Source organism: Abramis brama, assembly GCF_963993115.1.
Source record: "Abramis brama genome assembly, chromosome: 18".
NCBI classification, from domain to species: domain Eukaryota; kingdom Metazoa; phylum Chordata; class Actinopteri; order Cypriniformes; family Leuciscidae; genus Abramis; species Abramis brama.
The window spans coordinates 35,689,519-35,717,105 of NC_139980.1; the positions used below are offsets into that span (position 1 = coordinate 35,689,519).

Here is a 27,587-nt window from a genome sequence, read left to right on the forward strand (position 1 = left end):
GTCCTCTCCTCCGCCATGTTGAACGTTTATGACTCCGACTCTGGCATCGAAACTCAGACTAGGAATTTCTGACTTGGAATTTCTGACTAGGAAACTCGGAAACTCAACTTCCTTGATTAGGAAAGTGTTTCTCAGTAGTAAATACGACTTGAGAGGGCTAGGAACGTCTGTATGTAACCCTCGTTCCCTGAGTAGGGAACGGAGACGTTACGTCGGATGACGACGAATGGGGTTTCGCTTAGAAAGCCTATCATCTTCGAGTGTATAAAACGAGCCAATGGCAATGAAATGCCATGGGTCTGCGGAATTTGCATAGCGTAACTCCGCCCTACCCTGGGGGTATATAAGGAAGTGCGCTAGCAACATGCAGATATGTCTTCGCTGAGGAACCGAGACTGAACTCAGGCGTTCCAGCGGTACAGCAGAAGTGGCAGGGAGACGTAACGTCTCCGTTCCCTACTCAGGGAACGAGGGTTACATACGTAACCGAGACGTTCCCTTTCGTAGTCACTCCGAGTTACGTCGGATGACGACGAATGGGGTTCCCAGTGTAATCACGCCACCTCTCGACTGTCTTCCAGTGCCCTGCGTAAGTCTGAGCTCCCTGTCGTGAGACTGGCATGGACGAAGGACTCCTACTTAACACAGGAATACCAAGGTACACTGGGAAGCATATCTCGGTGGAAATATGCAATCATGCCCAACCCGAAGGGGGGGGACTTAGAATACACATATGACCCCGAAGGGCTACATATGGAGAATCACTGGGGTGTCCAGCCGCAGGTGGAATATTTCAACCCCAGGGGTGGCAAGGTGGCTTGCCGAGGGAAAGACACATGCTCAGAGAGGCTTACAGTGGAAATACACATGTGGGGGTCGCCCAGAGGGGGAACCATGCACATGGAGGCACCTAGCCAAGCGCGAAAGCTGCCGGTGGCATAACTCTGGCGTTGACGTCGACAGTGCTGGAGGAGACTCAGGGATTATTAGGCTCACCTGAGGAGAATATCGCACGTATCCCGTCCGTGGAGAGGAATGGCGAGCAAGCGAAGACACCTGAGCAGAATCTAGTACCGGCTAGTTGAAGCGAGTACACGAGAAGAAACTGGCTCTACTCGGAGATTGTAGAATCTCGCGAATGTGTTAGGTGTCGCCCAGCCTGCAGCTCTGCAGATGTCTGTTAGCGAGGCGCCATGCGCTAGAGCCCAAGAGGATGCCACACTCCGGGTGGAGTGGGCCGTCACACCAAGGGGGCATGGTCGACCTTGCTGCTGGTAAGCCAAAGCAATGGCGTCCACTATCCAGTGAGACAACCTTTGCTTGGAGAGAGCCTTTCCCTTCAGCTTCCCACCATGACAGACAAAGAGCTGGTCTGAGGTCCTGAAACACTGCGTTCTGTCAACGTAAGCACGAAGGGCGCCTACTGGACAGAGCAGTGCCAAGGCTGGGTCTGCCTCCTCCAAGGGCAGCGCTTGCAGGTTCACCACCTGGTCTCGAAAGGGTGTGGTGGGAACCTTGGGCACATATCCAGGCCGGGGTCTCAGGATCACGTGAGAGTTAGCCGGTCCGAATTCCAGGCACGCTTCGTCAACCGAAAATGCCTGCAGGTCCCCTACCCTCTTGATGGAGGCCAATGCAACCAGGAGCGCTGTCTTCATTGACAGGAACTTAAGCTCCACTGATTGCAGAGGCTCAAAGGGAGCACTCTGCAGGGCAGTTAGAACCTCTGAGAGGTCCCAAGAGGGTACGAGGGGAGGACGAGGAGGATTCAGTCTCCTCGCTCCCCTCAGGAACCTGACGATCAGGTCGTGCTTTCCCAAGGACTTACCATCAACTGTGTCGTGATGTGCGGCAATGGCGGCAACATACACTTTCAGGGTGGAGGGAGACAGCCTTCGCTCCAACCCTTCTTGCAGGAAGGAAAGCACGACACTGATGGGGCATTTCGTGGGTTCTAGATGTTTAGAAGAACACCAGTCGACGAAGAGGTTCCACTTCAACGCATAGGCATGTCTCGTGGACGATGCTCTAGCGGAAGTGATGGTAGCCACCGCCGCTGGTGGTAGGGTACTCAAACCTACCTCGTCCCGTCCAGGAGCCACACGTGGAGGTTCCAAAGATCGGGACGAGGGTGCCATAAGGTACCCCGTCCCTGAGAAAGCAGGTCCTTCCTCAGAGGAATTGGCCAGGGAGGTGCTGTCGCGAGGAGTACTAGTTCTGGGAACCAGGTGCAGTTGTGCCAATACGGGGCAACCAATATTACCTGCTCCTCGTCCTCCCTGATCTTGCGCAAAGTCTGCCGAAGCCGAGACAGCTCGTCGGCCGCCTGGTTCAGGTCTCCCGGGATATAAATGGCTCGAAGCGACCTCAGATGCTTCTGACTCCATATGAGGAGGTGGCGGGCGAGTTGCGACATACGGCGGGAGCGTAGACCACCTTGACGGTTGATGCATGCTACTGTGGCGGTATTGTCTGATCGGACTAGTACGTGTTGACCCTTGAGCAACACACGGAAGCGGTGCAGGGCGAGATGTACAGCCAGCAACTCGAGGCAATTGACATGCCAAAGGCGCTGGGGTCCTGTCCAGGAGCCCGCAGCAGCATGTCCATTGCACATGGCGCCCCAACCCGTGGTGGAGGCATCTGTTGATACAACAACATGCCTGGAAACTCATTCTAAGGGAACTCCGGCCCGTAGAAAATTGAGGTTCGACCACGGGGAGAGGGTCTGATGGCAGGCTGGAGTCACTGGGACTCGGAGCGTGCCATGTTGCCATGCCCACCTCGGGACTCGATCGCGAAGCCAAAGCTGAAGCGGTCTCATATGAAGCAATCCGAGCGGCGTTACTGCGGCTGTGGATGCCATATGCCCCAGGAGCCTCTGGAAAAGTTTCAGTGGAACCGCACTCTTGCCCTCGAATTGACGAAGGCAAGTCAGCAGTGACTGCGCGCGCTCGCTCGTAAGCTGCGTGCACATGGCGACCGAGTCGATCTCCATACCGAGAAAAGAGATCCTCTGCACGGGGCAGAGTTTGCTCTTCTCCCAGTTGACCCGAAGGCCCAGACGAGCTAGGTGCCGGAGCACAAGGTCCCTGTGTTCGCAAACCTGGTCTCGAGAGTGAGCTAGGATCAGCCAGTCGTAGTTAGTCGATAGTTCAGGATGCGAACCCCGTGTTCTCGTAGGGGAACAAGGGCTGCCTCGACGACCTTCGTGAAGACGCGAGGAGACAGGGCTAGCCCGAAAGGGAGAACCGCGTACTGGTATGCCTGCCCCTCAAAAGCAAACCGAAGAAACGGTCTGTGTCGAGGAAGGATGGAGACATGGAAGTAAGCGTCCTTCAGGCATGGAGGCCGCCAGCCCCGCAGCTCTATAGGCCTTCACCACAAGAGTGGAGGAGAACCTACAGGCCTTGGAGGGGTGCTTAGGATCGCCGCGAGAGGAAGCACTCTGAGGACACAACTGCATTGCAACAGAGCGTTCCACCCGGGGAACCCCAGTGTACCCTTTGGCGGACGCCTGATCGAGAGGAGGCAAGGCGGAGGAGGTCGCCGAGCGATCACGGGAAGACAATGGTGCCTTCCAGGACCTCGTGACCTCCTCATGCACATCCGGGAAGAAAGGCATTGGGGTTGGGCGCCGACGAGGGTCAGCGGCCGCACCCAAAAACCAATCGTCCAGCCGCGAGCACACTGGACCAGGTGGCGGGGACCACTCTAGTCCAATGGCCACGGCTGCCCGGGAAAGCATGGCCGTCATCTCGGGATCAGACTCGGGCAATGCTGGGACACCCGAGGGTGGAAGCACAGCCAAATCGTCACTTCCCAAGGACTCCTGCCCACCTTGTGATGCAGCGATCGACATCAAATCTTCCTCTGGAGCGCCGAATGAGACCTGCGGCAAGTCAGTGGACTGTACTGCAGGCTCATTCGGAACACTCACGGGTTGCACAGTGCTAGAGGGGGGAGCGGAGCGTGGAATAGTCGGCGCTTTGTTCCACACCGTAACCCTCAGGTCACCCTGACCGCCAGCCGAAGTACCAGCTCTCGTGGAGCTCGTAGATCGGGGTGCGGGTGAGGGGACTCTACCATGAAGGTCATTGAGTCTTGACCGCAACCGTGCGATGGGCATGTTCCCGCAATGGGAACATGACTCATCCACAAACGCTGCCTTAGCGTGCTCAACACCCAGACACACAAGACAGCGATTGTGCCCATCAGAGTCAGAAATGAAGAGACCGCAACCAGAAGTGCACGGGCGAGGCTTCTTTAAAAAGACGTGCCGCGTGCAATGCTCTTTTGTGAAAGGAGATTTCTCCGCAAGTCTCGAAGCGACCAGGGAGATGAACACACAAACTCTGGCAAATCACTGCACAGATAAGCAGGGAATGTGCACTCGCTGGAACTCGCTGTCACACCAACACTTGGAGAGAGGCTCGTCTCGAAGAGAGTAAAGAGATGAACTCAGTATTGGCTGTGGAGTGAAGAATCAACTTGGCTCCGAAGCGAAAACATATCTGCATGTTGCTAGCGCACTTCCTTATATACCCCCAGGGTAGGGCGGAGTTACGCTATGCAAATTCCGCAGACCCATGGCATTTCATTGCCATTGGCTCGTTTTATACACTCGAAGATGATAGGCTTTCTAAGCAAAACCCCATTCGTAGTCATCTGACGTAACTCGGAGTGACTACGAAAGGGAACTAGGAAACTCGTATTCATGATAATTCCGACAGCATGTGAAGGCAGCGTTAGTCTTGTGTAGTAAAATTTATACGCGATGGATGTGACGTTCAGTGCCAGAGTTTTGGTTGTTTGTGGTTGACATTCAGTCATGAGATACAGGTCAAGATATTTGTTAATACTATTTATTACTATTACTTACCCAGTTTTTGTTTAGAATATGTTTGTATTTAAAGTGTTAAAGATAAAAATATACATCATGACTAATAGAGACAAACATTCATAAGCACGTTGTAACATTTTTTTATTGAAAAAACAAACCAAAAAGAAATGCTCAGACATTAAAGACAGACTGATGCAAACATTACAACATTAGCTTGGTAATGTAAACAATGCGTTTACAGAAAACTCCTGAGAGCCGTCAGCGCTTCTGCAAGACATCGCATCGCCATCGTTCTGATCTCAATCACACATTAACCTTCACTAAGATTAACTTAGATGAACTCCACACAACTATTTTAAGACCATTAAGCTTTTACTTTCTTTTGACTCTCGGTGAAACGTTTCCGTGAGATTCACCCTGATAATGGATGAAAACGCTACAGTGAGATAAGTGGTGGTTAAACTGGTTTATGGGTGGTTTTTAATGAATCCTGAACTTCTGGAAGTGGTTTATGGGTGGTTTTTAATGAATCCTGAACTTCTGGAAGTGGTTTATGGATGGTTTTTAATGAATGGAAGTGGTTTATGGGTGGTTTTTAATGAATCCTGAACTTCTGGAACTGGTTTATGGGTGTTTTTTAATGAATGGAAGTGGTTTATGGGTGGTTTTTAATGAATCCTGAACTTCTGGAAGTGGTTTATGGGTGTTTTTTAATGAATGGAAGTGGTTTATGGATGGTTTTTAATGAATGGAAGTGGTTTATGGGTGGTTTTTAATGAATCCTGAACTTCTGGAAGTGGTTTATGGGTGTTTTTTAATGAATGGAAGTGGTTTATGGGTGGTTTTTAATGAATCCTGAACTTCTGGAACTGGTTTATGGGTGGTTTTTAATGAATCCTGAACTTCTGGAAGTGGTTTATGGGTGGATTTTAATGAATCCTGAACTTCTGGAACTGGTTCATGGGTGGTTTTTAATGAATCCTGAACTTCTGGAAGTGGTTCATAGATGGTTTTTAATGAATCCTGAACTTCTGGAAGTGGTTGATGGCGGCACCCAAAGCCCAGCTGGTTTCCACGTTCCTCACCTTCTTGGTTAGCTGTGCAAACACAAGCATTGGCGTTAACCATCTAACCTCGAGTAAATCAAACACGGCAGACACACTAACGTACCTGCAGAACGGTGCTCTCTTTAAAACCAAAGCCGTCTTTCAGCAGACAGATGATGTACGTGAGATCCATACAGAGGAACTCATTGAGTTGACTGCGCTTTGATGGTCGGTTACACACTGCAACAAGTGAGTTCATTTTCAGTTTGTAGTTGTATAATATTAATTATATTGCACATATCTGTCAACATGATCAAATATAAGATGAGAACATGTAAATAAAGATTAAACGTAAAGCTCACCCTCTTTCGCTCGTTTCCTAAAGTCTCGGATCTTCACGGCTCCTCCTCTGGTTTCATCTGAGATTCATCATCAGCAAAAACAAACAAAAAGCGGAAACAGTTAAAGTGAGACATATATTAAATAAGTGCTTAATTAATGTCGTGTTGTGTTGAGGATTTACTTTTTCCTTGAAGACACTGGACAAACTTACTGACAATCATTTTCTTAATCCATTTTTTTGTTGTTTTTAATCACTTTTGTAATTTTTTGTGAGTTTTTTTCTCACCTTGCTACACTTGCGGTGTTCCGGGTCAAAAATGACCCGCCTTTTAAAAATGTCTTGGAAATCTCTGGTTATGCTAATTTATCACCAAATATTGGATTTATATTTTTTTATCAATTTGTTTTCTTTCAGTTAGCACAGGTTTTGTATTTCTTTTATGGATCTGATTGATAGTAGGCCTCATGGAGTTTATGCAGCTGTTTTTTGCGGTGAGGTTTTTTGTTTTTTGAGGTGAAAAAATGTTAAACTCCAAAAAACTGCATAAATTCAGATCCATGAGGCCTACGATCAATCAGATCCATAAAAGAAATACAAAACCTGTGCCAACTGAAAGAAAACGATAAAAAGATTAAATCCAATATTTGGCGAGAGCATAGCATAACGAGATTTACAAGACATTTTTAAAAGGCGGGTCATTTTTGACCCAGAACACCAAATTAGGTAAAGGATTTTAACTACTGTGGGTGGAAATAAAAAACAGAACAAACAAGTTTGTAATCAAAAAGCTTATCATCATTTTACTCATTCTTTATTTTACCAGGTTAAAAACTCATTGAGATTAAAATCTCTTTTACAAGAGTGTCCTGGCAAAGACAGCAGCTTCAATAACACAGACATACAAACACACATCAAAACACAATCAAGGATCACAACAGCAACTCACCAAAGGATAAAACACCTAGGGCCCTATCTTGCACCCAGCGCAATTGACTTTGTACACTGACGCATGTATCATTCCTATTTTGCACCCGCGCAAAGCGCGCTTTTCCCTCCACAGAAGCACGTCGCTAAACTAGGGAATGAACTTGCGCTCATTGGGCGGTTCAGCGCAAAAAAGGAGGCGTGTTCCGGCGCAAACGTTCCTTCATGCTATTTTGCAGGTTTAGAAAACAATTGCGCCACTAACCAGGAAAAAAAAGTTTAAAGTCAGTGGCGCGTTGCGCATGTTATTCATATGCTATTTTAAGGGCGCATGCTTGGCCATAATCAATGTAGCGTGTGCACAACGCGCATACACTTTGATTCTCTCATCTACACAGAAGCAGCAGTTTTCATTTTTGCAAATCATACATTATTATGATAGATAGATAGATAGATAGACAATTTATTATAAAAGCATACATCTAGCTTACACATTTACCCAAATTATCATACGCCTTTTTAACCGAAGTTAATTTGGGTGGGTTTCTCCATCCCCAACCTCCCTGACGAGAGCGTTGCTCTCCTCGGCTGTGAACCGCTCCTGGCGCGCGTCTGGCAAATCCGCCGTTATAATAGGAATCCGCTTTAGAACAAAGCGCACCTGCTCTTAAAGGGAATGTGAGATGACGCTCTGATTGGTTTATTTCACGTTACGCCCAAACCACACCTATGAATAATGAAGCTACTTCAGACCAACCCATTTTAGATTTGCGCCTGGCGCAAGAGTCATTTATCCCGCTGGGAAAATAGCAACAGCGCCAAGACCCGCCCACAAAGTTACTTGCGCTTTGCGCTTTGACACTTGCGTTTCAGATCGTTAAAATAGGGCCCATAATCTGTTAAAAGTAACTTAAAACATTATTGACTATCAAAGCCAGGTACTCAGGTACTTGCACAACACACAGGTACACAAGGTACGCAACACATTTTATGTTTGTTCCTTTGGAAGATATTGATGGTCTTACCGATGAGTCCGGCTTCGACAGCGTGATCGAAGTAATACGAGAAGGCGTAGAAGCTGGCGCTGTCCTTCAGCTCGAGAGGCTGTTTAATGAAGCCCTTCACCACCTTCAGCATCTCCTGGTAACACGTCCTGAAGCCCCGCACACCTGAACAACACAACAAAACAACACATCAACACCAGAACACCTGGGGTCTCATTTATAAAACTGTGCGTAGGAACCCTACTAAAAGTGTACGTGCGCCCGAAAGCCAAAAATGGCGTACGCAAAAAAATATTCAGACTTATAAAACCGTTCGTACGCCAGAACCTGCGCAGAATTCACTTTATAAATCCCAGTCAGCGGAAGATTGTGCGCACATGCGTCTCCTCCCCGAAATAACCATATATGGAGCTTACAACGCCTAGTTTTACTATGCAGATCCTCATCATATCATTTGCATATGATTATTCATCCACGTGATAACGTTTAACGGTACAAGACACATTACATTAATAAAAATCAAGTAGTTGCCTATCCTTGCCTTGTTTTCGAATACATAAATCAAATAGTGTAAAATACATTTCAGAGAAAGTTTTTCTCAATCTTTTCCACTGGCCGAATTGTATTTTTAATTGATTTATATTTTTAATGGAAACAGATATAGGCCTTGGGCATTATTTGCACGAAACTATTTTCTCAGACAATCTGGTATTATCATGATAAGCAATTATCTCTGTGGTTAAAACATTAAAACACAGCACGCCACAGGAGAAGTGTTAAAAAGCATCGCATCCACAACAAATATTTCTATTGATTGAATATAAAAATGTTGTAACTTCTCAGTAATGATTTCATGTTTAAGTGTTTAACTCCATTCATTTGAATGGCATATTTAATCCAAATGTTTATATCAAAAGTAAAACATAGTTTAAATAATTATTTTATTTATTTAAACTGTTATTTGCGTCAGTTTCACTAAACGGCCCAGCGCGCTCGCTGGCGCGGACATTTAAGAAGGGATGGATATTTGCTTCAAGTGACAGGCTTGGTGAGTGAAATTATATTTGTATTATCTTTCTTTATATGTTTAATTTTAATTCTAAATTCTAAAAGTGACCAAAAAGACATTTAACTCCAGCTCACCATCGGTGTCGCCAAACTGCTCCGTCTCCAAAATGTTCGTACGCATGGGTCAGAGTTTGCGTGCAGGTGCGCAAATTTTCCCGTCAAGTTTGTCTTTATAAATCACAACTTATGCGTCGTAAGTGGCGTACGCCTCTTTCAGGGCCTGTTTTGTGCGTACGCCACGGTTATAAACAAGGCCCCTGAACACCACAACACCTGAACACCACAACACATCAACACCAGAACACCTGAAGAACACCACAACACCTGAACACCAAACACCTGAACACCAGAACACCTGAAGAACACCACAACACCTGAACACCAAACACCTGAAGAACACCACAACACCTGAACACCAAACACCTGAACACCAGAACACCTGAAGAACACCACAACACCTGAACACCACAACACCTGAACACCACAACACATCAACACCACAACACATGAACACCACAACACATCAACACCAGAACACCTGAAGAACACCACAACACCTGAACACCACAACACATGAACACCAGAACACCACAACACAACACATCAACACCAGAACACCACAACACCTGAACACCACAACACATCAACACCAGAACACCACAACACAACACATCAACACCAGAACACCTGAAGAACACCACAACACCAGAACACCACAGCACCAGAACACATGAACACCACAACACCTGAACACCACAACAAATGAACACCTGAACACCACAACACATGAACACCAGAACACCTGAACACCACAACACCTGAACACCAGAACACAACACCTGAACACCACAACACCTGAACACCACAACAAAACACCTGAACACCACAACAAATGAACACCTGAACACCACAACACATGAACACCAGAACACCTGAACACCACAACACCTGAACACCAGAACACCTGAACACCAGAACACAACACCTGAACACCACAACACCTGAACACCACAACACCTGAACACCACAACACCTGAACACCACAACACATGAACACCACAACACATGAACACCACAACACCTGAACACCACAACACCTGAACACCAGAACACTTGAACACCTGAACACCAGAAGAACACCACAACACCTGAACACCACAACACATCAACACCAGAACACCTGAAGAACACCACAACACCTGAACACCACAACACATCAACACCAGAACACCTGAAGAACACCACAACACATGAACACCACAACACCTGAACACCACAACACCTGAACACCAGAACACTTGAACACCTGAACACCAGAACACCAGAACACATGAACACATGAACACCTGAACACAACACCTGAACACCACAACACCTGAACACCACAACACCAGAACACCAGAACACATGAACACCTGAACACAACACCTGAACACCACAACACATGAACACCAGAACACATGAACACCACAACACCTGAACACCTGAACACCTGCACATCAGAAGACATGAACACCACAACACATGAACACCAGAACACATGAACACCACAACACCTGAACACCTGAACACATGCACATCAGAAGACATGAACACCAGAACACCTGAAGAACACCACAACACATGAACACCACAACACCTGAACACCACAACACCTGAACACCACAACACCTGAACACCAGAACACTTGAACACCTGAACACCAGAACACATGAACACATGAACACATGAACACATGAACACCTGAACACAACACCTGAACACCACAACACCTGAACACCACAACACCTGAACACCACAACACCAGAACACCTGAACACCAGAACACCAGAACACATGAACACATGAACACATGAACACCTGAACACCACAACACATGAACACAACACCTGAACACCACAACACATGAACACCACAACACCTGAACACCTGAACACCAGAACACATGAACACATGAACACATGAACACCTGAACACAACACCTGAACACCACAACACATGAACACCAGAACACATGAACACCACAACACCTGAACACCACAACACATGCACATCAGAAGACATGAACACCAGAACACATGAACACCAGAAGAACACAACACCACATAACATTAATACCTGAACACCACAACAGTGAATGAATAAATGAGGTATTTATATAGTGCTTACTTACAACATCAGACAAACCATCAACAGATCAACAGATGCCAGATTTACAGTCAGCTTTATTTATATAAAAAGTTAGTTCCAATGCTTGATTCTGATTGGTCAATAGCTGTGTTTTATTAAGATAAAACAAGGCTATGACCGCTTCACCCAGCAGTTCTATGTATCACTACACAACACCCCTAGCAACCACTCTTAGCAACGTAAACATGTTTGATCTCACTGATATTGTTCATTGAAGAGATTGTGAGAGATCGAGTAAGCGAGTGTACCTGCATTTACAGTAGACATAGCATTTTCCTTCAGGTCAGTCCTATATTCATGATAAAAAATCTGTTTAAATGTCCGCAGCAATATCTTGTTGTTTTAACAGTTAAGGGGTTTTCCTGTGACGTACGCTAGTCATTTGTCAATTGAGTCTTGCTTCTCCGTGATCATAAGTTTCAGTCCTTTCAACATTAAAGTCTTCTCTACTCACTGACTCACTCATAAAGACAGTCTTTAATAATGTGTGTAACTTCTGCTGCTGTTTACGGTCAGGGACTATTTTTTCCAGCGGAAGGAAGGCTTTTAGTGATTTTACTTCATGAAAGTTGCATAGATACATATTTTTAGGCTTTAATATTTGTATTGTGTGGAAACCGTTTTATAGAAGCAATAAGGTACTGGAGGCTAGTGCTGTATCGGGAATAATCGTGACTCCGCTTCGCGTCGAGCCGAACAACGCCCTTCAGCGTGACTTATTCACCATACAGCACGGCCTCTCGTACCTTATTGCTTACATACAGCGTTTTTTACAACACAGAGTGTTTCAAAGCAGCTTTACAGAGATAACAGGAAAATAATGCAACAAAGTTTGTTTCCAGAAGAAAATAGTGTCACAGTCCAGCTTAAAGCTGCAGTCGCAGTTTCTCCTCTTTGTCGCCATCTCTGTTCGAAATCTGCAATTGCAGTTATTCGCGGAATTATCAACTTTACGTGCGTTGTGCCTCGGCACGGCACAGCGCGGATGAATCCGATGTTTTGAGGAGAATGTGCGGCTGTCAGTCGCCGCCGGTGTGGATCCTGGCGCTCGCAATCACAGATTCTACTTTTGGGAAGTATGACCAACATAAGAGTTTTCACCAGAAAACGTCGTCTGAACAAGCAACATCCACTTTTGTTCTGACCAACTAAGGGGGAAAAGCATTGCAGTAAATCACGCCGATTAAATCTAATGATCGCTTATCATATCACGTCAAACCATGTTCTCAAATTGTTAATGTCAACAACATCAGCATTGCGTGACATTTAATGCCCTTCCGATATTATCCCTGTTTTCGCGCGGGCCGGTTGCAGTCTCTTTTTCTCCGAAGTCTGAAGTCTTTCGCGTTTTACAGCGGGTGAATCTCCAGCTGGTGATTGTCGTCTGAGCCTCTCTGGATCCGCCATCAAATTGATGAGTTTAATTATATCCAGTGCTGTGAGAAAAGGCTATAAATCTCCAGCATCCTCACACTCACAGCCGACTAGCCGAGACTCTTCTTTATGTGGACAGATGTGACGTAATGACGCAAAGACATGCTCGAATTTCCCGCTGAAATCCACCAGTACCACTGGAGTTAAACACATTATTACAAGCTTACCGTTTTGAGTCGAGCTACGGCAAGCAGAGAGTGTTGAACACTGGTTATGTACTTGCTCAAAAATTTATTTGGGATAATTTTTAACCCAAAAAAGCTACGGAACTTAAAGGTGCCATGTGTCAGAATTGAGTTAAAAATATCCAAAAAATGAGCCACACGCATCAAAAGAATGAGAAGAAATAAGGGCGATGATGTCACTAAAAAAATGACAAGTTATAGTGCTGCAGAGATATCAACCTGAATTAGCATTAGCATTACTAGCCACGGCCCGACAGGTGTCGTAATACCAGTTTCGGCCATGGGAGGCGGTATGCGGGCAACATAACCACCAGCCAAACATGCAATACACGAATAACTCGCACGGCTTGTGGGCGTACTTGAACCTGATGTCAATCGTGTGGAAAGTAGCCTACTGTCCACTACTACATTCAAATAAAATCTGATAAAAAAAGGAACAGAACCAGACAACTAATGGACATGAAAGAAATGAGGTTCGACTCCGAACTTGCAACATTTCTTTTGGATTGGTAAGTAAGATGCTGTTAGTATTTCGTTAGAAGTTTGTTTTATATGTTTGTGTAGTTTTTTCGGGAAGTTATAACATAGAAATGTATCGAAGGCTGTTCGATAAACGTATATATAACGTACATAAATATAGTATTGTAATATAGTACACATATATAGCACAATCTCTATAGCTCTTTTTTTCTTGCCAACTACGTGACCTATGTTTATTAAATGGCTTTCCTGAGGTAAATCTGACATAATTGTTCTCCAGCTATGTTATTGACCTCTTCACTGATAAAAAACACTGATTGGTCGATATTATGTATGAGGAATACATTTTGGTAAGTCGTAGCCTACTGTATCTTTTAACAGTGTGATCTGTCGTGTAACATTTACAAGCGCCAAAACGTAATAAAATTGACAGAATCTGAGAGCTGAGAGTTTTTTATATCATAACTAACCTGCTCTGTCTAGTCTGTCGGTCTCCGTGTCCTCTTTGCTGATGTGTGGCGTGAGAGCGTGTGGAAAGTGTCGATTGTGTGAGTCTCACGGTGAATGCGTGAGAGTTGGCAGCTCTGGTTACGTTGGCGCTAGCTTGGTCAACATCAGCGAATGCTGTCTGTCAAATTAATGTAATTCAAACTAACAATAAAAATGTAATATGAACAAAACGAATATGAACATATTCACTGGTAAAGGTGAAGTAGCTTGAAGATGTCATATTTTACCTTTTATAGCCTACTACAGTTGAATCAGATTGAGTGCATTAATATTATGAACAGCAGCTACGCTAATTATTTCCCATCTGTGTAAAAAGTCTTGGTGTTTTAATTGATAGTTCTTTCAAACTTGAAAGTCAAATTAGCTCAGTGGTAAAATCAAGTTTCTTTCAACTCAGACTTCTTAGGAAGGTCAAGCCGTATCTGCCACACAGCCAACTGGAAAAAGTTGTGCATGCTTTGATTACAAATCGTTTGGATTATTGCAATTCATTATATTATGGTCTTGACCAGGGCTCAGTCCGCCGATCACAATTAGTCCAAAGTGCAGCTGTTTGTTAACAGGGAAAAAGCGCAGTGACCACATCACCGCTATATTGTCGTCTCTCCATTGGTTGCCTGTTGCTTTTAGAATCCATTTTAAAATCTTATTGCTCGTTTTTAAATCTTTAAATGGATTGGCACCATCATATTTATCAGACATGCTTACTTTGCACACTCCAGTTAGAACACTAAGGTCTACTGGCCAGCTGTTGTTAGACTGTCCAAGGTCTAGACGTAAAACCAGAGGAGACAGAGCTGTCTCAATAGCAGGTCCTACGCTTCTGTCTAGTGCTTTAAATCATTACTGAAAACTCATCTGTTTGCATTGGCGTTCTAATATTGGCTGAGCTGTGACATTTTATTCTTTGTTGTTTGTTTTTTAAATATTTTTGGAATAGTTTTTGTATTTTTATGTTATTTCTTATGCTTGTACAGCACTTTGGGGCAGTAGTGACTGCTTGTAAATGTGCTTTATAAATAAACTTTGACCTTTGACCCATCTGCTTTTCTGTTGTTATCTCGGGACGCTAGTCGCAAGGTAAATACAGATCGTCAGCTCCAGTTTGTATCCAGCCCAGGCGGGAAGGAAGTCGACCGGAAGTTGAAGTCGGCCGGGTGCCGACATCTTGTAGCAGAACTTCACTTGCGTTAGCATCCCATTGACTCCCATTCATTTTGGCGTCACTTTGACAGCGAATAACTTTACATCTGAGGCGTTTAAAGACTCCATTTGTCCATTATTTATTTCTAAAGATACACGACAATGTATAAAATGCTCCATTACCTTGTAGCTTATGTTATGGACCCGTAGAAGCAGTTTTTGTAAAAGTAGGCTAACGATTGCGTCATAACCACGCGACTCTCTGTCGCACACTAGAGAGATTACCGTATAGACGGGAGGAGAAGCTCGCGGGCAATCGGGGGGACGTGGAGGCAAAATGACAATATAATTAATCAGAATACCTAGCAAAAGTTTCTCCTGCTCCAAGCTTATGGACAGCTCCTACTCACACTCTCCGTCTCTGCAAGATTCGGAAGGGAATGATTCAGATTTCTCTTGGCACAGCTACTAGAAGGCAGACGGGTTGCTCACGTGGTCCGTGTAACGCCTTGCTCGGTTTGAGTCTGCGCGTCAGGAAAGGAAGTGCTAAGAAATCGCTGAAAATGGGCTTCACTTGTCTCAATTGAGTTCCAATGGGGTCGCTGTGTCCATTTCTTTTACTGTCTATGATCCAGCCTCCCATGGAAACTACAGATGCCCCGACACCCGTGCAGAGACGACTGTATACTGCCCCCATCTGGTGTGGAATGCGGAGTATGAATTGATTTTTTGGCGGACATTACACAAGGCACCTTTAAAGCTAACCCTAACTGCAGCTTTAAGTAAGTTCAGTGATGGTCATTTCTGCTGTAAAAAAGTTATTTATTTAGTTCAGTTATATATACAGTATAGAGCGGCTCTGGAGAAAAGCGTGATGTCATCGTCAGCTCAGTTCAGTTCTCATATAATGGTGTCAGTGCAGGAGATCAATAATATTGTTTCTTTCTTTATGGTCCTAAAAACAGGCATAATTGTGAAATGTAATTTCTGTCCTTTGATGTTGTGAAGTGTGTGTGTGTTTGTGTGTGTGTGTGTGTGTGTGTGTGTTACCGTGGGTGACTCCGCTGACATGGTAAGTTAACCCTCCGAAGCTGAAGTGGCCGGAGTGTTTTTTGGGCAGACAAGAGCTTCGGAAAACTTTCTTCTCCAGACCTGCGACACACACATCAACACACACACATCAACACACACACATGAACCATGAGCTGATCTCCTGATCCTGATCCGTGTTTTCCCACCGTCTGAACGCAGCGCTCCGAGCGCCAACAGCCGAGCCGCTTTGATCCCGTTCCCAAGGTAACTGTGAAGATGAGATATTATTAGCATTAATTCTTACTCTGAAATAGCTCTTGTTTTTAGATTATTCCAGATAACATTTGAAGTTTAGTTTAAGTTTTAAGTGTGTGTGTGTGAGTGAGTGTGTGTGTGTGTGTGAGTGTGTGTGAGAGTGTGTGTGTGCGTGAGTGTGTGTGTGTGAGAGTGTGTGTGTGAGTGAGTGTGTGTGTGTGTGTGTGTGTGTGTGTATGTGTGTGTGTGAGTGAGTGAGTGAGTGAGTGAGTGAGTGTGTGTGAGAGAGTGTGAGTGTGTGTGTGTGTGTGTGTGTGTGTGTGTGTGTGTGTGTGAGAGTGTGTGTGTGAGTGTGTGTGTGTGTGTGTGTGAGTAAGTGTGTGTGTGTGTGTGTGTGTGTGTGTGTGTGTGTGTGTGTGTGTGTGTGAGTGTGTGTGTGTGTGTGTGTGTACCTGTGTGTGTGTGTGTGTGTGTGTGTGTACCTGTGTGTGTAGAGCTCATATGTGGAGTTGAACATGTGGAATCTGGTGATGTAATCAGTCGGCGCGCTTTCAACGGTCTTCTGTGACGAGCCAATCAGGAGGAGGCAGAAAACGCAAATATAAACATCAAAACCAGTTTCTGACAGAAGAGTTTGTCCCAAAACACACAAACAAAAGCTCACTCAAAATATCAGTAAATACTATAATAGTGCATACAGTAAAACATCTGATTACTACTGTAGTACAGTGATCTCTCTCTCTCTATTACAGTACACAATGATCTGTAATATATTAGTTCAGTCTAAAACTACAATATTTTTCTGGTAACACTTTACAATAAAGTCTCATTTGTCGACATTTTGCATTAACTAACATGAACTATCAATGAACAACGTATTTTTTTGTTACAACATTTAATAATCTTTGCTATTGTTCAAGGTCACACAGAAACTCAATCCTCAGACTATCCGTCCTAAACCGTTTTGGAAATTAGACTTAATGTGTCCCAAATCAAAGTATAATGATGGTCTACTAATCGATTAGAACTACAAACTCGGATAAAAAGTGTTAAAAACTACAAACATGGCGAATGTGAGAGCCTGAGGTTTAGATAAAGGGGTTTGAGTGATTAATGATCAGTCTAACCTGACGAGAAGATTTTTATTCAGTGTTATCCACATTATAGTTCTTTTGAAACAACATTGAGAACTTTTATAAAGATACGTGTGGTCATTAACGGGTCACACGAGCAGTCGCTGACCTTTGACCTCGGGAGGAATGTGATTTGCGTGGATCCGCCGCCCAGGTCGAGGATTCCCACCGTCTTCTGCGAGCCGCGCTCGAGCCGGCCTGAAACACCAGCGCAAACACTCAGACATGCAGAAACTGCGTCTGTAACACGACTGAGACACTTTATAAAGTCACATGGTTAATAAAAAGCTGTATAAAACGTTTAACCCTCATCCTTCCCTCGCATGTCTTTCCCTCGCGGGTTAAAATGACCCGAAGCCCTGAAATTATACATAATATTTTATTTTATTTTTTTGTCCAGAAAGCTTATTTGGTCCCACTTTATATTGAGTGGCTTTAAGTACTATGTACTTACATTGAAATTAATAATTTGATAAAATGGACTTATTGTGTACAAACATGTTTTTACATTGTACTTATATTTTAAAAATGCCTGCATGTAATTACAGCTGTAATTAATCGTAATCACATTTGTGATGACACAGTAGACCCGTATCACTCCCCAACAGCAGCAAAAGGGTTTTACAACACAACATCAACACCATAAGTACAGTGTATTTATTTTTCGATGTAAGTCATTAGTACTTAAAGCCACTTAATATAAAGTGGGGCCACGTATTTTATTTCATTTTGATATTTTTCTATTTTTATTGCAAATTTTTTTTGTGGAGATTTTTTTTATTTTTTTTTATTTTCTTATATTTAACTTTAAATTACTAGATTTGATCAATAAATAATAAATAAATAGTTATGTAAGCACATTCAACTTAAACTCAAATAACACAATTTCATGCATAATCCTTTTAATTCAGCTCTAAATATCTTACACTGGGAGTCTTTGACCTCTTGTGGAACAATAATAATATAAGATGATATTTCATGACTCTAGATGGGCTTATATCTCTATATGAGCTGTTCCTCTGGGTCCTAAAGTCAGTTATCTTCAGTGTGCATTCAGAAACACATGTAGACATTATTAAATCCTTTCTTGGTAAAGTTTTAGCATTTTTAGTTTGAATTTTGAGCATTTTTAGGTTTTTCTATGTGAAGTGAAGCATTCCTCGCATTCCATTCATTCCTACAGGGTCAAATTGACCCGCGAGAGAAAGATTTGTTACTTTTTTACATTTCAACCACAAAACTCCTCAAATCCATAAAAAACAAAATTGTGTATTCGTGGTTCAAGTGTGACAAAAGAAAGGTTCTGGTTAAGACACATTCAGGTGATACCCTGCTTATATCTTTCAGTGAATGACCATGTGAACTTGATCGTGCCTAGATGTAAAATGACAGTTACGGTAATAAAAAACAATTGTTCATTGAAGTAAAACAGCATTTAATGTTGACATGAGATTCATAAATTCAGACTCACCGGTCAGAAAGTTGACTGTGATCCAGGCCAGAATCCCTGAGAACAACACAAACTCTTCTTTATAAAACACAACTCACTCATTTATTCTCTACTGCATTTCTTATATTGTTTCTTCACTTAAATTACACTCAAGGAAGTTATAAAACTAACTTTACAAATACATAATTATATTTTTTTAAATGGTGTCTGTCATAAAATTCAAACATACATCAAAACAGATCTAGTAAAGTATAATGAACATGTGATCTAGTGCATGTGTGTGTCAGAAGCTCCTCTCTAGAGTTATTCTGTAGAGTTTGTTCACTGAAAGGCTTTTCTGAGGTAAATGTGACGTTACGTGACATCATTGCTCTCTTGACGGCTGAAACACTGATTGATGGATTACATGACACTAATGTCAACCCTAATCCTAACCAACAATTGCAAATAATTATACATTAAACATAATTTTTTATGAAAAAAAAAAATTCATTGATTCTAATTAGTCAGCATAAATTTGCAATACAATAAATGCTAATGTATAAATTTGACTATATTTAAATTATAGTAATGAGACGTACAGAAATGCTCCTGTAAAATGTATTATTTATAAAAAAATATATTATTAATCATTGGATTCTAATAAGTGTAATTTTAAGTCAGCACACATTTTTTTTTGTGCTAATGTTTTGTGAACAATATTAAAGACCAGATAACTTTGAATGAATGTTCTATGAATGTTCCTGGAAGAACGTTTGATCATAACTTTCATAACCAGAGAACGTTCCCCTGTTATCTGGGCTAATGTTCCTTTATTGTTCTGTGGTGAAATAAAAGCTGGACGTGATCTTGACAGTGTCTTACAAATTAATCAGGCAACATAGTGTCGGCCCAGATCCGGCCCACATCTGGCACACACAGATTCCACATGGCCCGGATATGGCCCAGATGAAGCCCAGATGAGATCCGGATGTGGCCCGGATGTGGCCCAGATGAGGCCCGGATGAGGCCCGGATGAGGCCGACACTATGTTGCAGTCTGGGATATTTCTAAAGTTGTGCATGTTGTTGTTTGAGGGCAAACCTTCATTCGTCCCGTTCATGATACTGACACTGTCGGCAGGAACGTAAAACGGAGACTCGTCGAAGACGGCTTGGACCTGGAGACAAACACACAGGACAGATGAGTGTTTTTATTGGATTCAAATTAGTATTAAAATCACTAATAATTGCAGTACGATGAAATAGAACTAATATTTGACTATTTAAATTATAAATAATTATACATGAAACATTATATTTGCATTAAACAGAAAATGTGCTTAATAAAAATCTAATGCACCTAAAAAAAAACATAACACACTCTGTGTGTTGTGTGTGTGTGTTGTGTGTATTGTGTATGTGTGTTGTGTGTGTGTGTGTCGTGCAGTGTTGGGGGTAACTCATTACAAGTAACTTGAGTTACGTAATCAGATTACTTTTTCAAGTAACTAGTAAAGTAATGCATTACTTTTTCAATTTGCAATAAAATATCTAAGTTACTTTTCCAAATAAGTAACGCTAGTTACTTTTTCACATTTATTGACTGACAGCTCTCCTGTCCCCATGTTGAGAGAAACAAAGTGAGGTGGTGGTGTGTGCGCTGTGTAAACATGATGGTTATTGTAGTTCTAGAGTAAATGTGAACTTACTCATCTCACTGCTTAAAATAAATAAAAACAGTAAAATGCAATCTCAGAACTTTACTCAACTTTTATAATTAACTATTAAATTACACAAATATACTTTGTGAATTTAATCTCACTTTATTAATGTCTTTGCTGCTGACCTTCAATGATCTAATTCAACCATACTAATAAGCAAAAATTACTTTATAAGATTTAGAAATAAGAGTGTTGAACTTCCTTCTCCTGTATATTATTGTTCTTTAATCCAGAACAGCAGCGCAGCTGAAAGGTTAGTTTGAGCGGCACCCTTTACTGTACAAGCGTAAATATACATTTCCTTCAGCCTGAGGGTTATTCAGTTCACTTTTGGTGTGAAAGGGCCTTAACATTTGCCAAAAATATAACTTTTTTGTTGGTCTTGTTATTAAAAAAACAAAAAAGCAAGCCCAGCCCAGGTGAGAAGAAAAAGTAACGTAAAAGTAATGTAACACATTACTTTTCATAAAAAGTAACTAAGTAATGCAATTAGTTACTTTTTGGGGGAGTAACGCAATATTGTAATGCATTACTTTTAAAAGTAACTTTCCCCAACACTAGTGTCGTGTGTGTTGTGTGTGTGTGTGTGTGTGTGTGTGTGTGTGTGTGTGTGTGTGTGTGTGTGTGTTGTGTACCTGCTCCAGGAGCGCGTGGGCTTTCTGGGCTGGCATCAGTCTCAGTCCAGCTGTGGCTCTGAACATCACCGGCGTCCTCTTCCACTCCAGCGCCGGAACCGTCCTCTTGGCCACTCGCAGGAGCTGCGCGACCGTCAGTCCCGCCTGAGGACAAGCGTCCGCACTCAACAGGGTTCGGGAACTCAGCACACGTAACTCCAGTTACGCAATCAGATTACATTTACAAGTAAGTAACACTAGTTACTTTTTCACATTTATTGACTGACAGCTCTCCTGTCCCCATGTTGAGAGTAATAAAGTGAGGAGGAGTGTGTGTGTGTGTGTGTGTGTGTGTGTGTGTGTGTGTGTGTGTGTGTGTGTGTGTGCTGTACTCTACCTCTACTCCATTCATTCCTAAAGGGTCAGATTGACCCGCGAGGGAAGGATTTATTACTTTTTTTACACAAAACTCCTCAAATCTATAAAAAAAAAAATCTACTGCACTCTACTGTACTCTACTGTAGTCTACTGTACTCTACCTCTACTGTACACTAATGTACTCTACCTCTACTGTACACCACATTACTCTACCTCTACTGTACTGTACCTCTACTGTACTGTACTCTACTCTACTCTACCTCTACTGCACACCACAGTACTCTACCTCTACTGTACTCTACCTCTACTGTACTGTACTCTACTCTACTCTACCTCTACTGCACACCACAGTACTCTACCTCTACTGTACTCTACCTCTACTGTACTCTACCTCTACTGTACTCTACCTCTACTGCACACCACAGTACTCTACCTCTACTGTACTCTACTGTACACTAATGTACCCTACCTCTACTGTACACTACGTCTACTGTAGTCTACCTCTACTGTACACTACGTCTACTGTACTCTACCTCTACTGTACTCTACTGTACTCTAGCTCTACTGTACACTACTGTACTCTACCTCTACTGTACACTACTGTAGTCTACCTCTACTGTACTCTACCTCTACTGTACACTACTGTACTCTACCTCTACTGTACACTACGTCTACTGTAGTCTACCTCTACTGTACTCTACTGTAGTCTACCTCTACTGTGCTCTACCTCTACTGTGCTCTACTGTACTCTACCTCTACTGTACTCTACTATACTCTACTGTACTCTACTGTACTCCACCTCTACTGTACTCTACCTCTACTGTACTCTACTGTACACTACTGTACTCTACCTCTACTGTACTCTACACTTTTGGTGTAAAAGGGCCTTAACATTTGCCAAAGATAAAACTTTTTTTGTTGTTATTAAAAACAAGCAAGCCCAGCCTAGGTGAGAACAAGTAACGCAAAAGTAATGTAAGCATTACTTTTCATAAAAAGTAACTCAATTAGTTACTTTTTTGGGAGTATGCATTATTGTAATGCATTACTTTTAAATGTAACTTTCCCCAACACTGCTCCTCAAACACACGATGACAGCCACAACCAATAACAGCCATCAGTGACTCACAATCTCAGGAACGTCGGCGTACGCAGACAGACCAGGCTTCATCGCCTGGAACATCTCGTTATCCAACACGGGCAATCCCTCTGAGTCCAGAACACACACACACATTCAGACATCAACAATACATACTTTACTTTACAAAACAAATATTCCTCATGTTTAAGTCATTAGAATCCGATTATTTTGCATTACAGTAATGAGATGTAAATAGAAAATTTGCTTGATTATCACAATGCAAAAATCTTAAAGCACCTTTTAAATATTTATTTTTTATTGGATTAGTGTTATTATAGAGCGGGAATATTAGTGTTACTATAGAGCGGGAATATTAGTGTTACTATAGAGCGGGAATATTAGTGTTACTATAGAGTGGAATATTAGTGTTACTATAGAGGTGGAATATTAGTGTTACTATAGAGTGGAATATTAGTGTTACTATAGAGCAGGAATATTAGTGTTATTATAGAGACGGCGGGAATATTAGTGTTATTATAGAGCGGGAATATTAGTGTTACTATAGAGCAGGAATATTAGTGTTACTATAGAGCGGGAATATTAGTGTTATTATAGAGCAGGAATATTAGTGTTACTATAGAGCAGGAATATTAGTGTTATTATAGAGACGGCGGGAATATTAGTGTTATTATAGAGCGGGAATATTAGTGTTACTATAGAGCAGGAATATTAGTGTTACTATAGAGCGGGAATATTAGTGTTACTATAGAGCAGGAATATTAGTGTTACTATAGAGCGGGAATATTAGTGTTACTATAGAGCGGGAATATTAGTGTTACTATAGAGTGGAATATTAGTGTTACTATAGAGCAGGAATATTAGTGTTATTATAGAGACGGCGGGAATATTAGTGTTATTATAGAGCGGGAATATTAGTGTTACTATAGAGCGGGAATATTAGTGTTACTATAGAGCAGGAATATTAGTGTTACTATAGAGCAGGAATATTAGTGTTACTATAGAGCAGGAATATTAGTGTTACTATAGAGCAGGAATATTAGTGTTATTATAGAGACGGCGGGAATATTAGTGTTATTATAGAGCGGGAATATTAGTGTTACTATAGAGCGGGAATATTAGTGTTACTATAGAGCGGGAATATTAGTGTTACTATAGAGCGGGAATATTAGTGTTACTATAGAGCGGGAATATTAGTGTTACTATAGAGCGGGAATATTAGTGTTATTATAGAGTGGAATATTAGTGTTATTATAGAGTGGAATATTAGTGTTATTATAGTGTTATTATAGAGCGGGAATATTAGTGTTATTATAGAGCGGGAATATTAGTGTTACTATAGAGCGGGAATATTAGTGTTACTATAGAGCGGGAATATTAGTGTTACTATAGAGTGGAATATTAGTGTTACTATAGAGCAGGAATATTAGTGTTACTATAGAGCAAGAATATTAGTGTTATTATAGAGCGGGAATATTAGTGTTACTATAGAGCAGGAATATTAGTGTTACTATAGAGCGGGAATATTAGTGTTATTATAGAGCGGGAATATTAGTGTTACTATAGAGCAGGAATATTAGTGTTATTATAGAGACGGCGGGAATATTAGTGTTATTATAGAGCGGGAATATTAGTGTTACTATAGAGCAGGAATATTAGTGTTACTATAGAGCGGGAATATTAGTGTTACTATAGAGCAGGAATATTAGTGTTATTATAGAGCGGGAATATTAGTGTTACTATAGAGCAGGAATATTAGTGTTACTATAGAGCGGGAATATTAGTGTTACTATAGAGCGGGAATATTAGTGTTACTATAGAGTGGAATATTAGTGTTACTATAGAGCAGGAATATTAGTGTTATTATAGAGACGGCGGGAATATTAGTGTTATTATAGAGCGGGAATATTAGTGTTACTATAGAGCGGGAATATTAGTGTTACTATAGAGCAGGAATATTAGTGTTACTATAGAGCAGGAATATTAGTGTTACTATAGAGCAGGAATATTAGTGTTATTATAGAGCGGGAATATTAGTGTTACTATAGAGCAGGAATATTAGTGTTACTATAGAGCGGGAATATTAGTGTTACTATAGAGCGGGAATATTAGTGTTACTATAGAGTGGAATATTAGTGTTACTATAGAGCAGGAATATTAGTGTTATTATAGAGACGGCGGGAATATTAGTGTTATTATAGAGCGGGAATATTAGTGTTACTATAGAGCGGGAATATTAGTGTTACTATAGAGCAGGAATATTAGTGTTACTATAGAGCAGGAATATTAGTGTTACTATAGAGCAGGAATATTAGTGTTATTATAGAGACGGCGGGAATATTAGTGTTATTATAGAGCGGGAATATTAGTGTTACTATAGAGCGGGAATATTAGTGTTACTATAGAGCGGGAATATTAGTGTTACTATAGAGCGGGAATATTAGTGTTACTATAGAGCGGGAATATTAGTGTTACTATAGAGCGGGAATATTAGTGTTACTATAGAGCGGGAATATTAGTGTTATTATAGAGTGGAATATTAGTGTTATTATAGAGTGGAATATTAGTGTTATTATAGTGTTATTATAGAGCGGGAATATTAGTGTTATTATAGAGCGGGAATATTAGTGTTATTATAGAGCGGGAATATTAGTGTTACTATAGAGCGGGAATATTAGTGTTACTATAGAGCGGGAATATTAGTGTTACTATAGAGTGGAATATTAGTGTTACTATAGAGCAGGAATATTAGTGTTACTATAGAGCGGGAATATTAGTGTTACTATAGAGCGGGAATATTAGTGTTACTATAGAGCGGGAATATTAGTGTTACTATAGAGCGGGAATATTAGTGTTACTATAGAGCGGGAATATTAGTGTTACTATAGAGTGGAATATTAGTGTTACTATAGAGCAGGAATATTAGTGTTATTATAGAGACGGCGGGAATATTAGTGTTATTATAGAGCGGGAATATTAGTGTTACTATAGAGCAGGAATATTAGTGTTACTATAGAGCGGGAATATTAGTGTTATTATAGAGCAGGAATATTAGTGTTACTATAGAGCAGGAATATTAGTGTTATTATAGAGACGGCGGGAATATTAGTGTTATTATAGAGCGGGAATATTAGTGTTACTATAGAGCGGGAATATTAGTGTTACTATAGAGCGGGAATATTAGTGTTACTATAGAGCGGGAATATTAGTGTTATTATAGAGCGGGAATATTAGTGTTACTATAGAGCGGGAATATTAGTGTTACTATAGAGCGGGAATATTAGTGTTACTATAGAGCGGGAATATTAGTGTTACTATAGAGTGGAATATTAGTGTTACTATAGAGCAGGAATATTAGTGTTATTATAGAGACGGCGGGAATATTAGTGTTATTATAGAGCGGGAATATTAGTGTTATTATAGAGCGGGAATATTAGTGTTATTATAGAGCGGGAATATTAGTGTTATTATAGAGCGGGAATATTAGTGTTATTAGAGGCGGGAATATTAGTGTTATTATAGAGCGGGAATATTAGTGTTATTATAGAGCAGGAATATTAGGCTGCGGTCACTTTAAGAGCTGCACAGATCCAATACACTGAAACACACAAAAACAGAGTCTCTCGCGCTTCAATGGTTTAAAGTCATATTGAAATGCTCACAAAGAAATCTATGAGGAATCAAAATTTTATAACACGTATTTGATTCCAGAAATGGAATAAATTTTCGATTCCCAACCCTACGCAGAATGCACACATATTATGTGGACATAAACTTTTATTTTGGATGCAATTAATCGTTGCCCAGCTCTAATTTGATGAAGTTTGCGTCATTGATTCTGTTATTTTCCTGTTTATTACTGTGAAGCTGCTTTGAAACGACCTGTAGCCTGTAGACACCTGTGAGTCTCACCTGGCTCTCTCTGGATGAAGGTGTAGACGTGGATGCGAGTGCCGGTGCTGCCCGCGTCAAACATGATGCTGTAGAAGATCTGACTAGCGTTAGCAGGACGACTGAGCGAAGGAAGAGCGTTCCCAAACCTCACTGAGAAATCAGCAGCAGCAGAAGAAGAAGACACCTGGGTCATCATCATCATCATCATCATCATCTTCATCATCATCATCATCTTCATCACTGGAGGAAGGAAAGACAGACTGTCAGACTCTGATGGGGTTTATATATCACACACACACCTCCTGTTTCAGCAGATTATAACAGTGATTAACATCTCTAAACACGGCTTTCCCCCTGAGGGAGCTTCACAGATGATCTGTCAGCACACTTTTACATCCAGCAATAAATCGATCAGTCAAGTACAGGATTGAACATGTGCATGAACAATAACCTCAGACATTATCACACACACACACACACACCTCAGATGCAGCTTCAGCCGAAATCACTGGGTTTTCTTGCGTGTTTTGAAGCGCATGTTTAGTGTTTTTCTGCTGCAGAATCAGCATTAAACTCTGCTGAACTCTCACATTCTACTCGTTTTTGCTGTCAAACGCTTTTAATCCGAGGTTTTATACTTTATGTCAATGACTTACGGCGGTTTGTTGTTTGTTTATTAATTAACTGCTCGCTAACGCGCTAAAGTTACACGCAAACTTTTAAATAGTTTAGTTAAACCTTTAAAACACGAGTAGAAGGTTTGAATATGAATCAGATCATGAGTCCTGAGCGTCTATGTCGCGTTTATGTGTCGATTTATGATTTATTGATTGTAAACAGCTCGTGTTTTTGGCTGAACT

General features: G+C 41.7%; 1 protein-coding gene across 1 annotated transcript; it reads right to left on the reverse strand.

The window, feature by feature from the left end:
* Positions 1 to 4,966: 4,966 nt before the first annotated feature.
* Positions 4,967 to 27,587, reverse strand: entpd5b (ectonucleoside triphosphate diphosphohydrolase 5b). Its single transcript, XM_084090210.1, has 14 exons — positions 27,210 to 27,587; positions 26,746 to 26,967; positions 22,864 to 22,943; positions 21,378 to 21,521; positions 20,124 to 20,199; positions 19,062 to 19,097; positions 17,700 to 17,788; positions 16,940 to 17,019; positions 16,409 to 16,470; positions 16,221 to 16,322; positions 8,182 to 8,325; positions 6,252 to 6,308; positions 6,014 to 6,129; positions 4,967 to 5,940 (listed from the first exon to the last, which is right to left on the reverse strand). Exons 2-14 carry the CDS (start codon positions 26,963 to 26,965, stop codon positions 5,857 to 5,859), a joined length of 1,290 nt encoding a protein of 429 aa, XP_083946336.1. The 5' UTR covers positions 26,966 to 26,967; positions 27,210 to 27,587; the 3' UTR covers positions 4,967 to 5,856.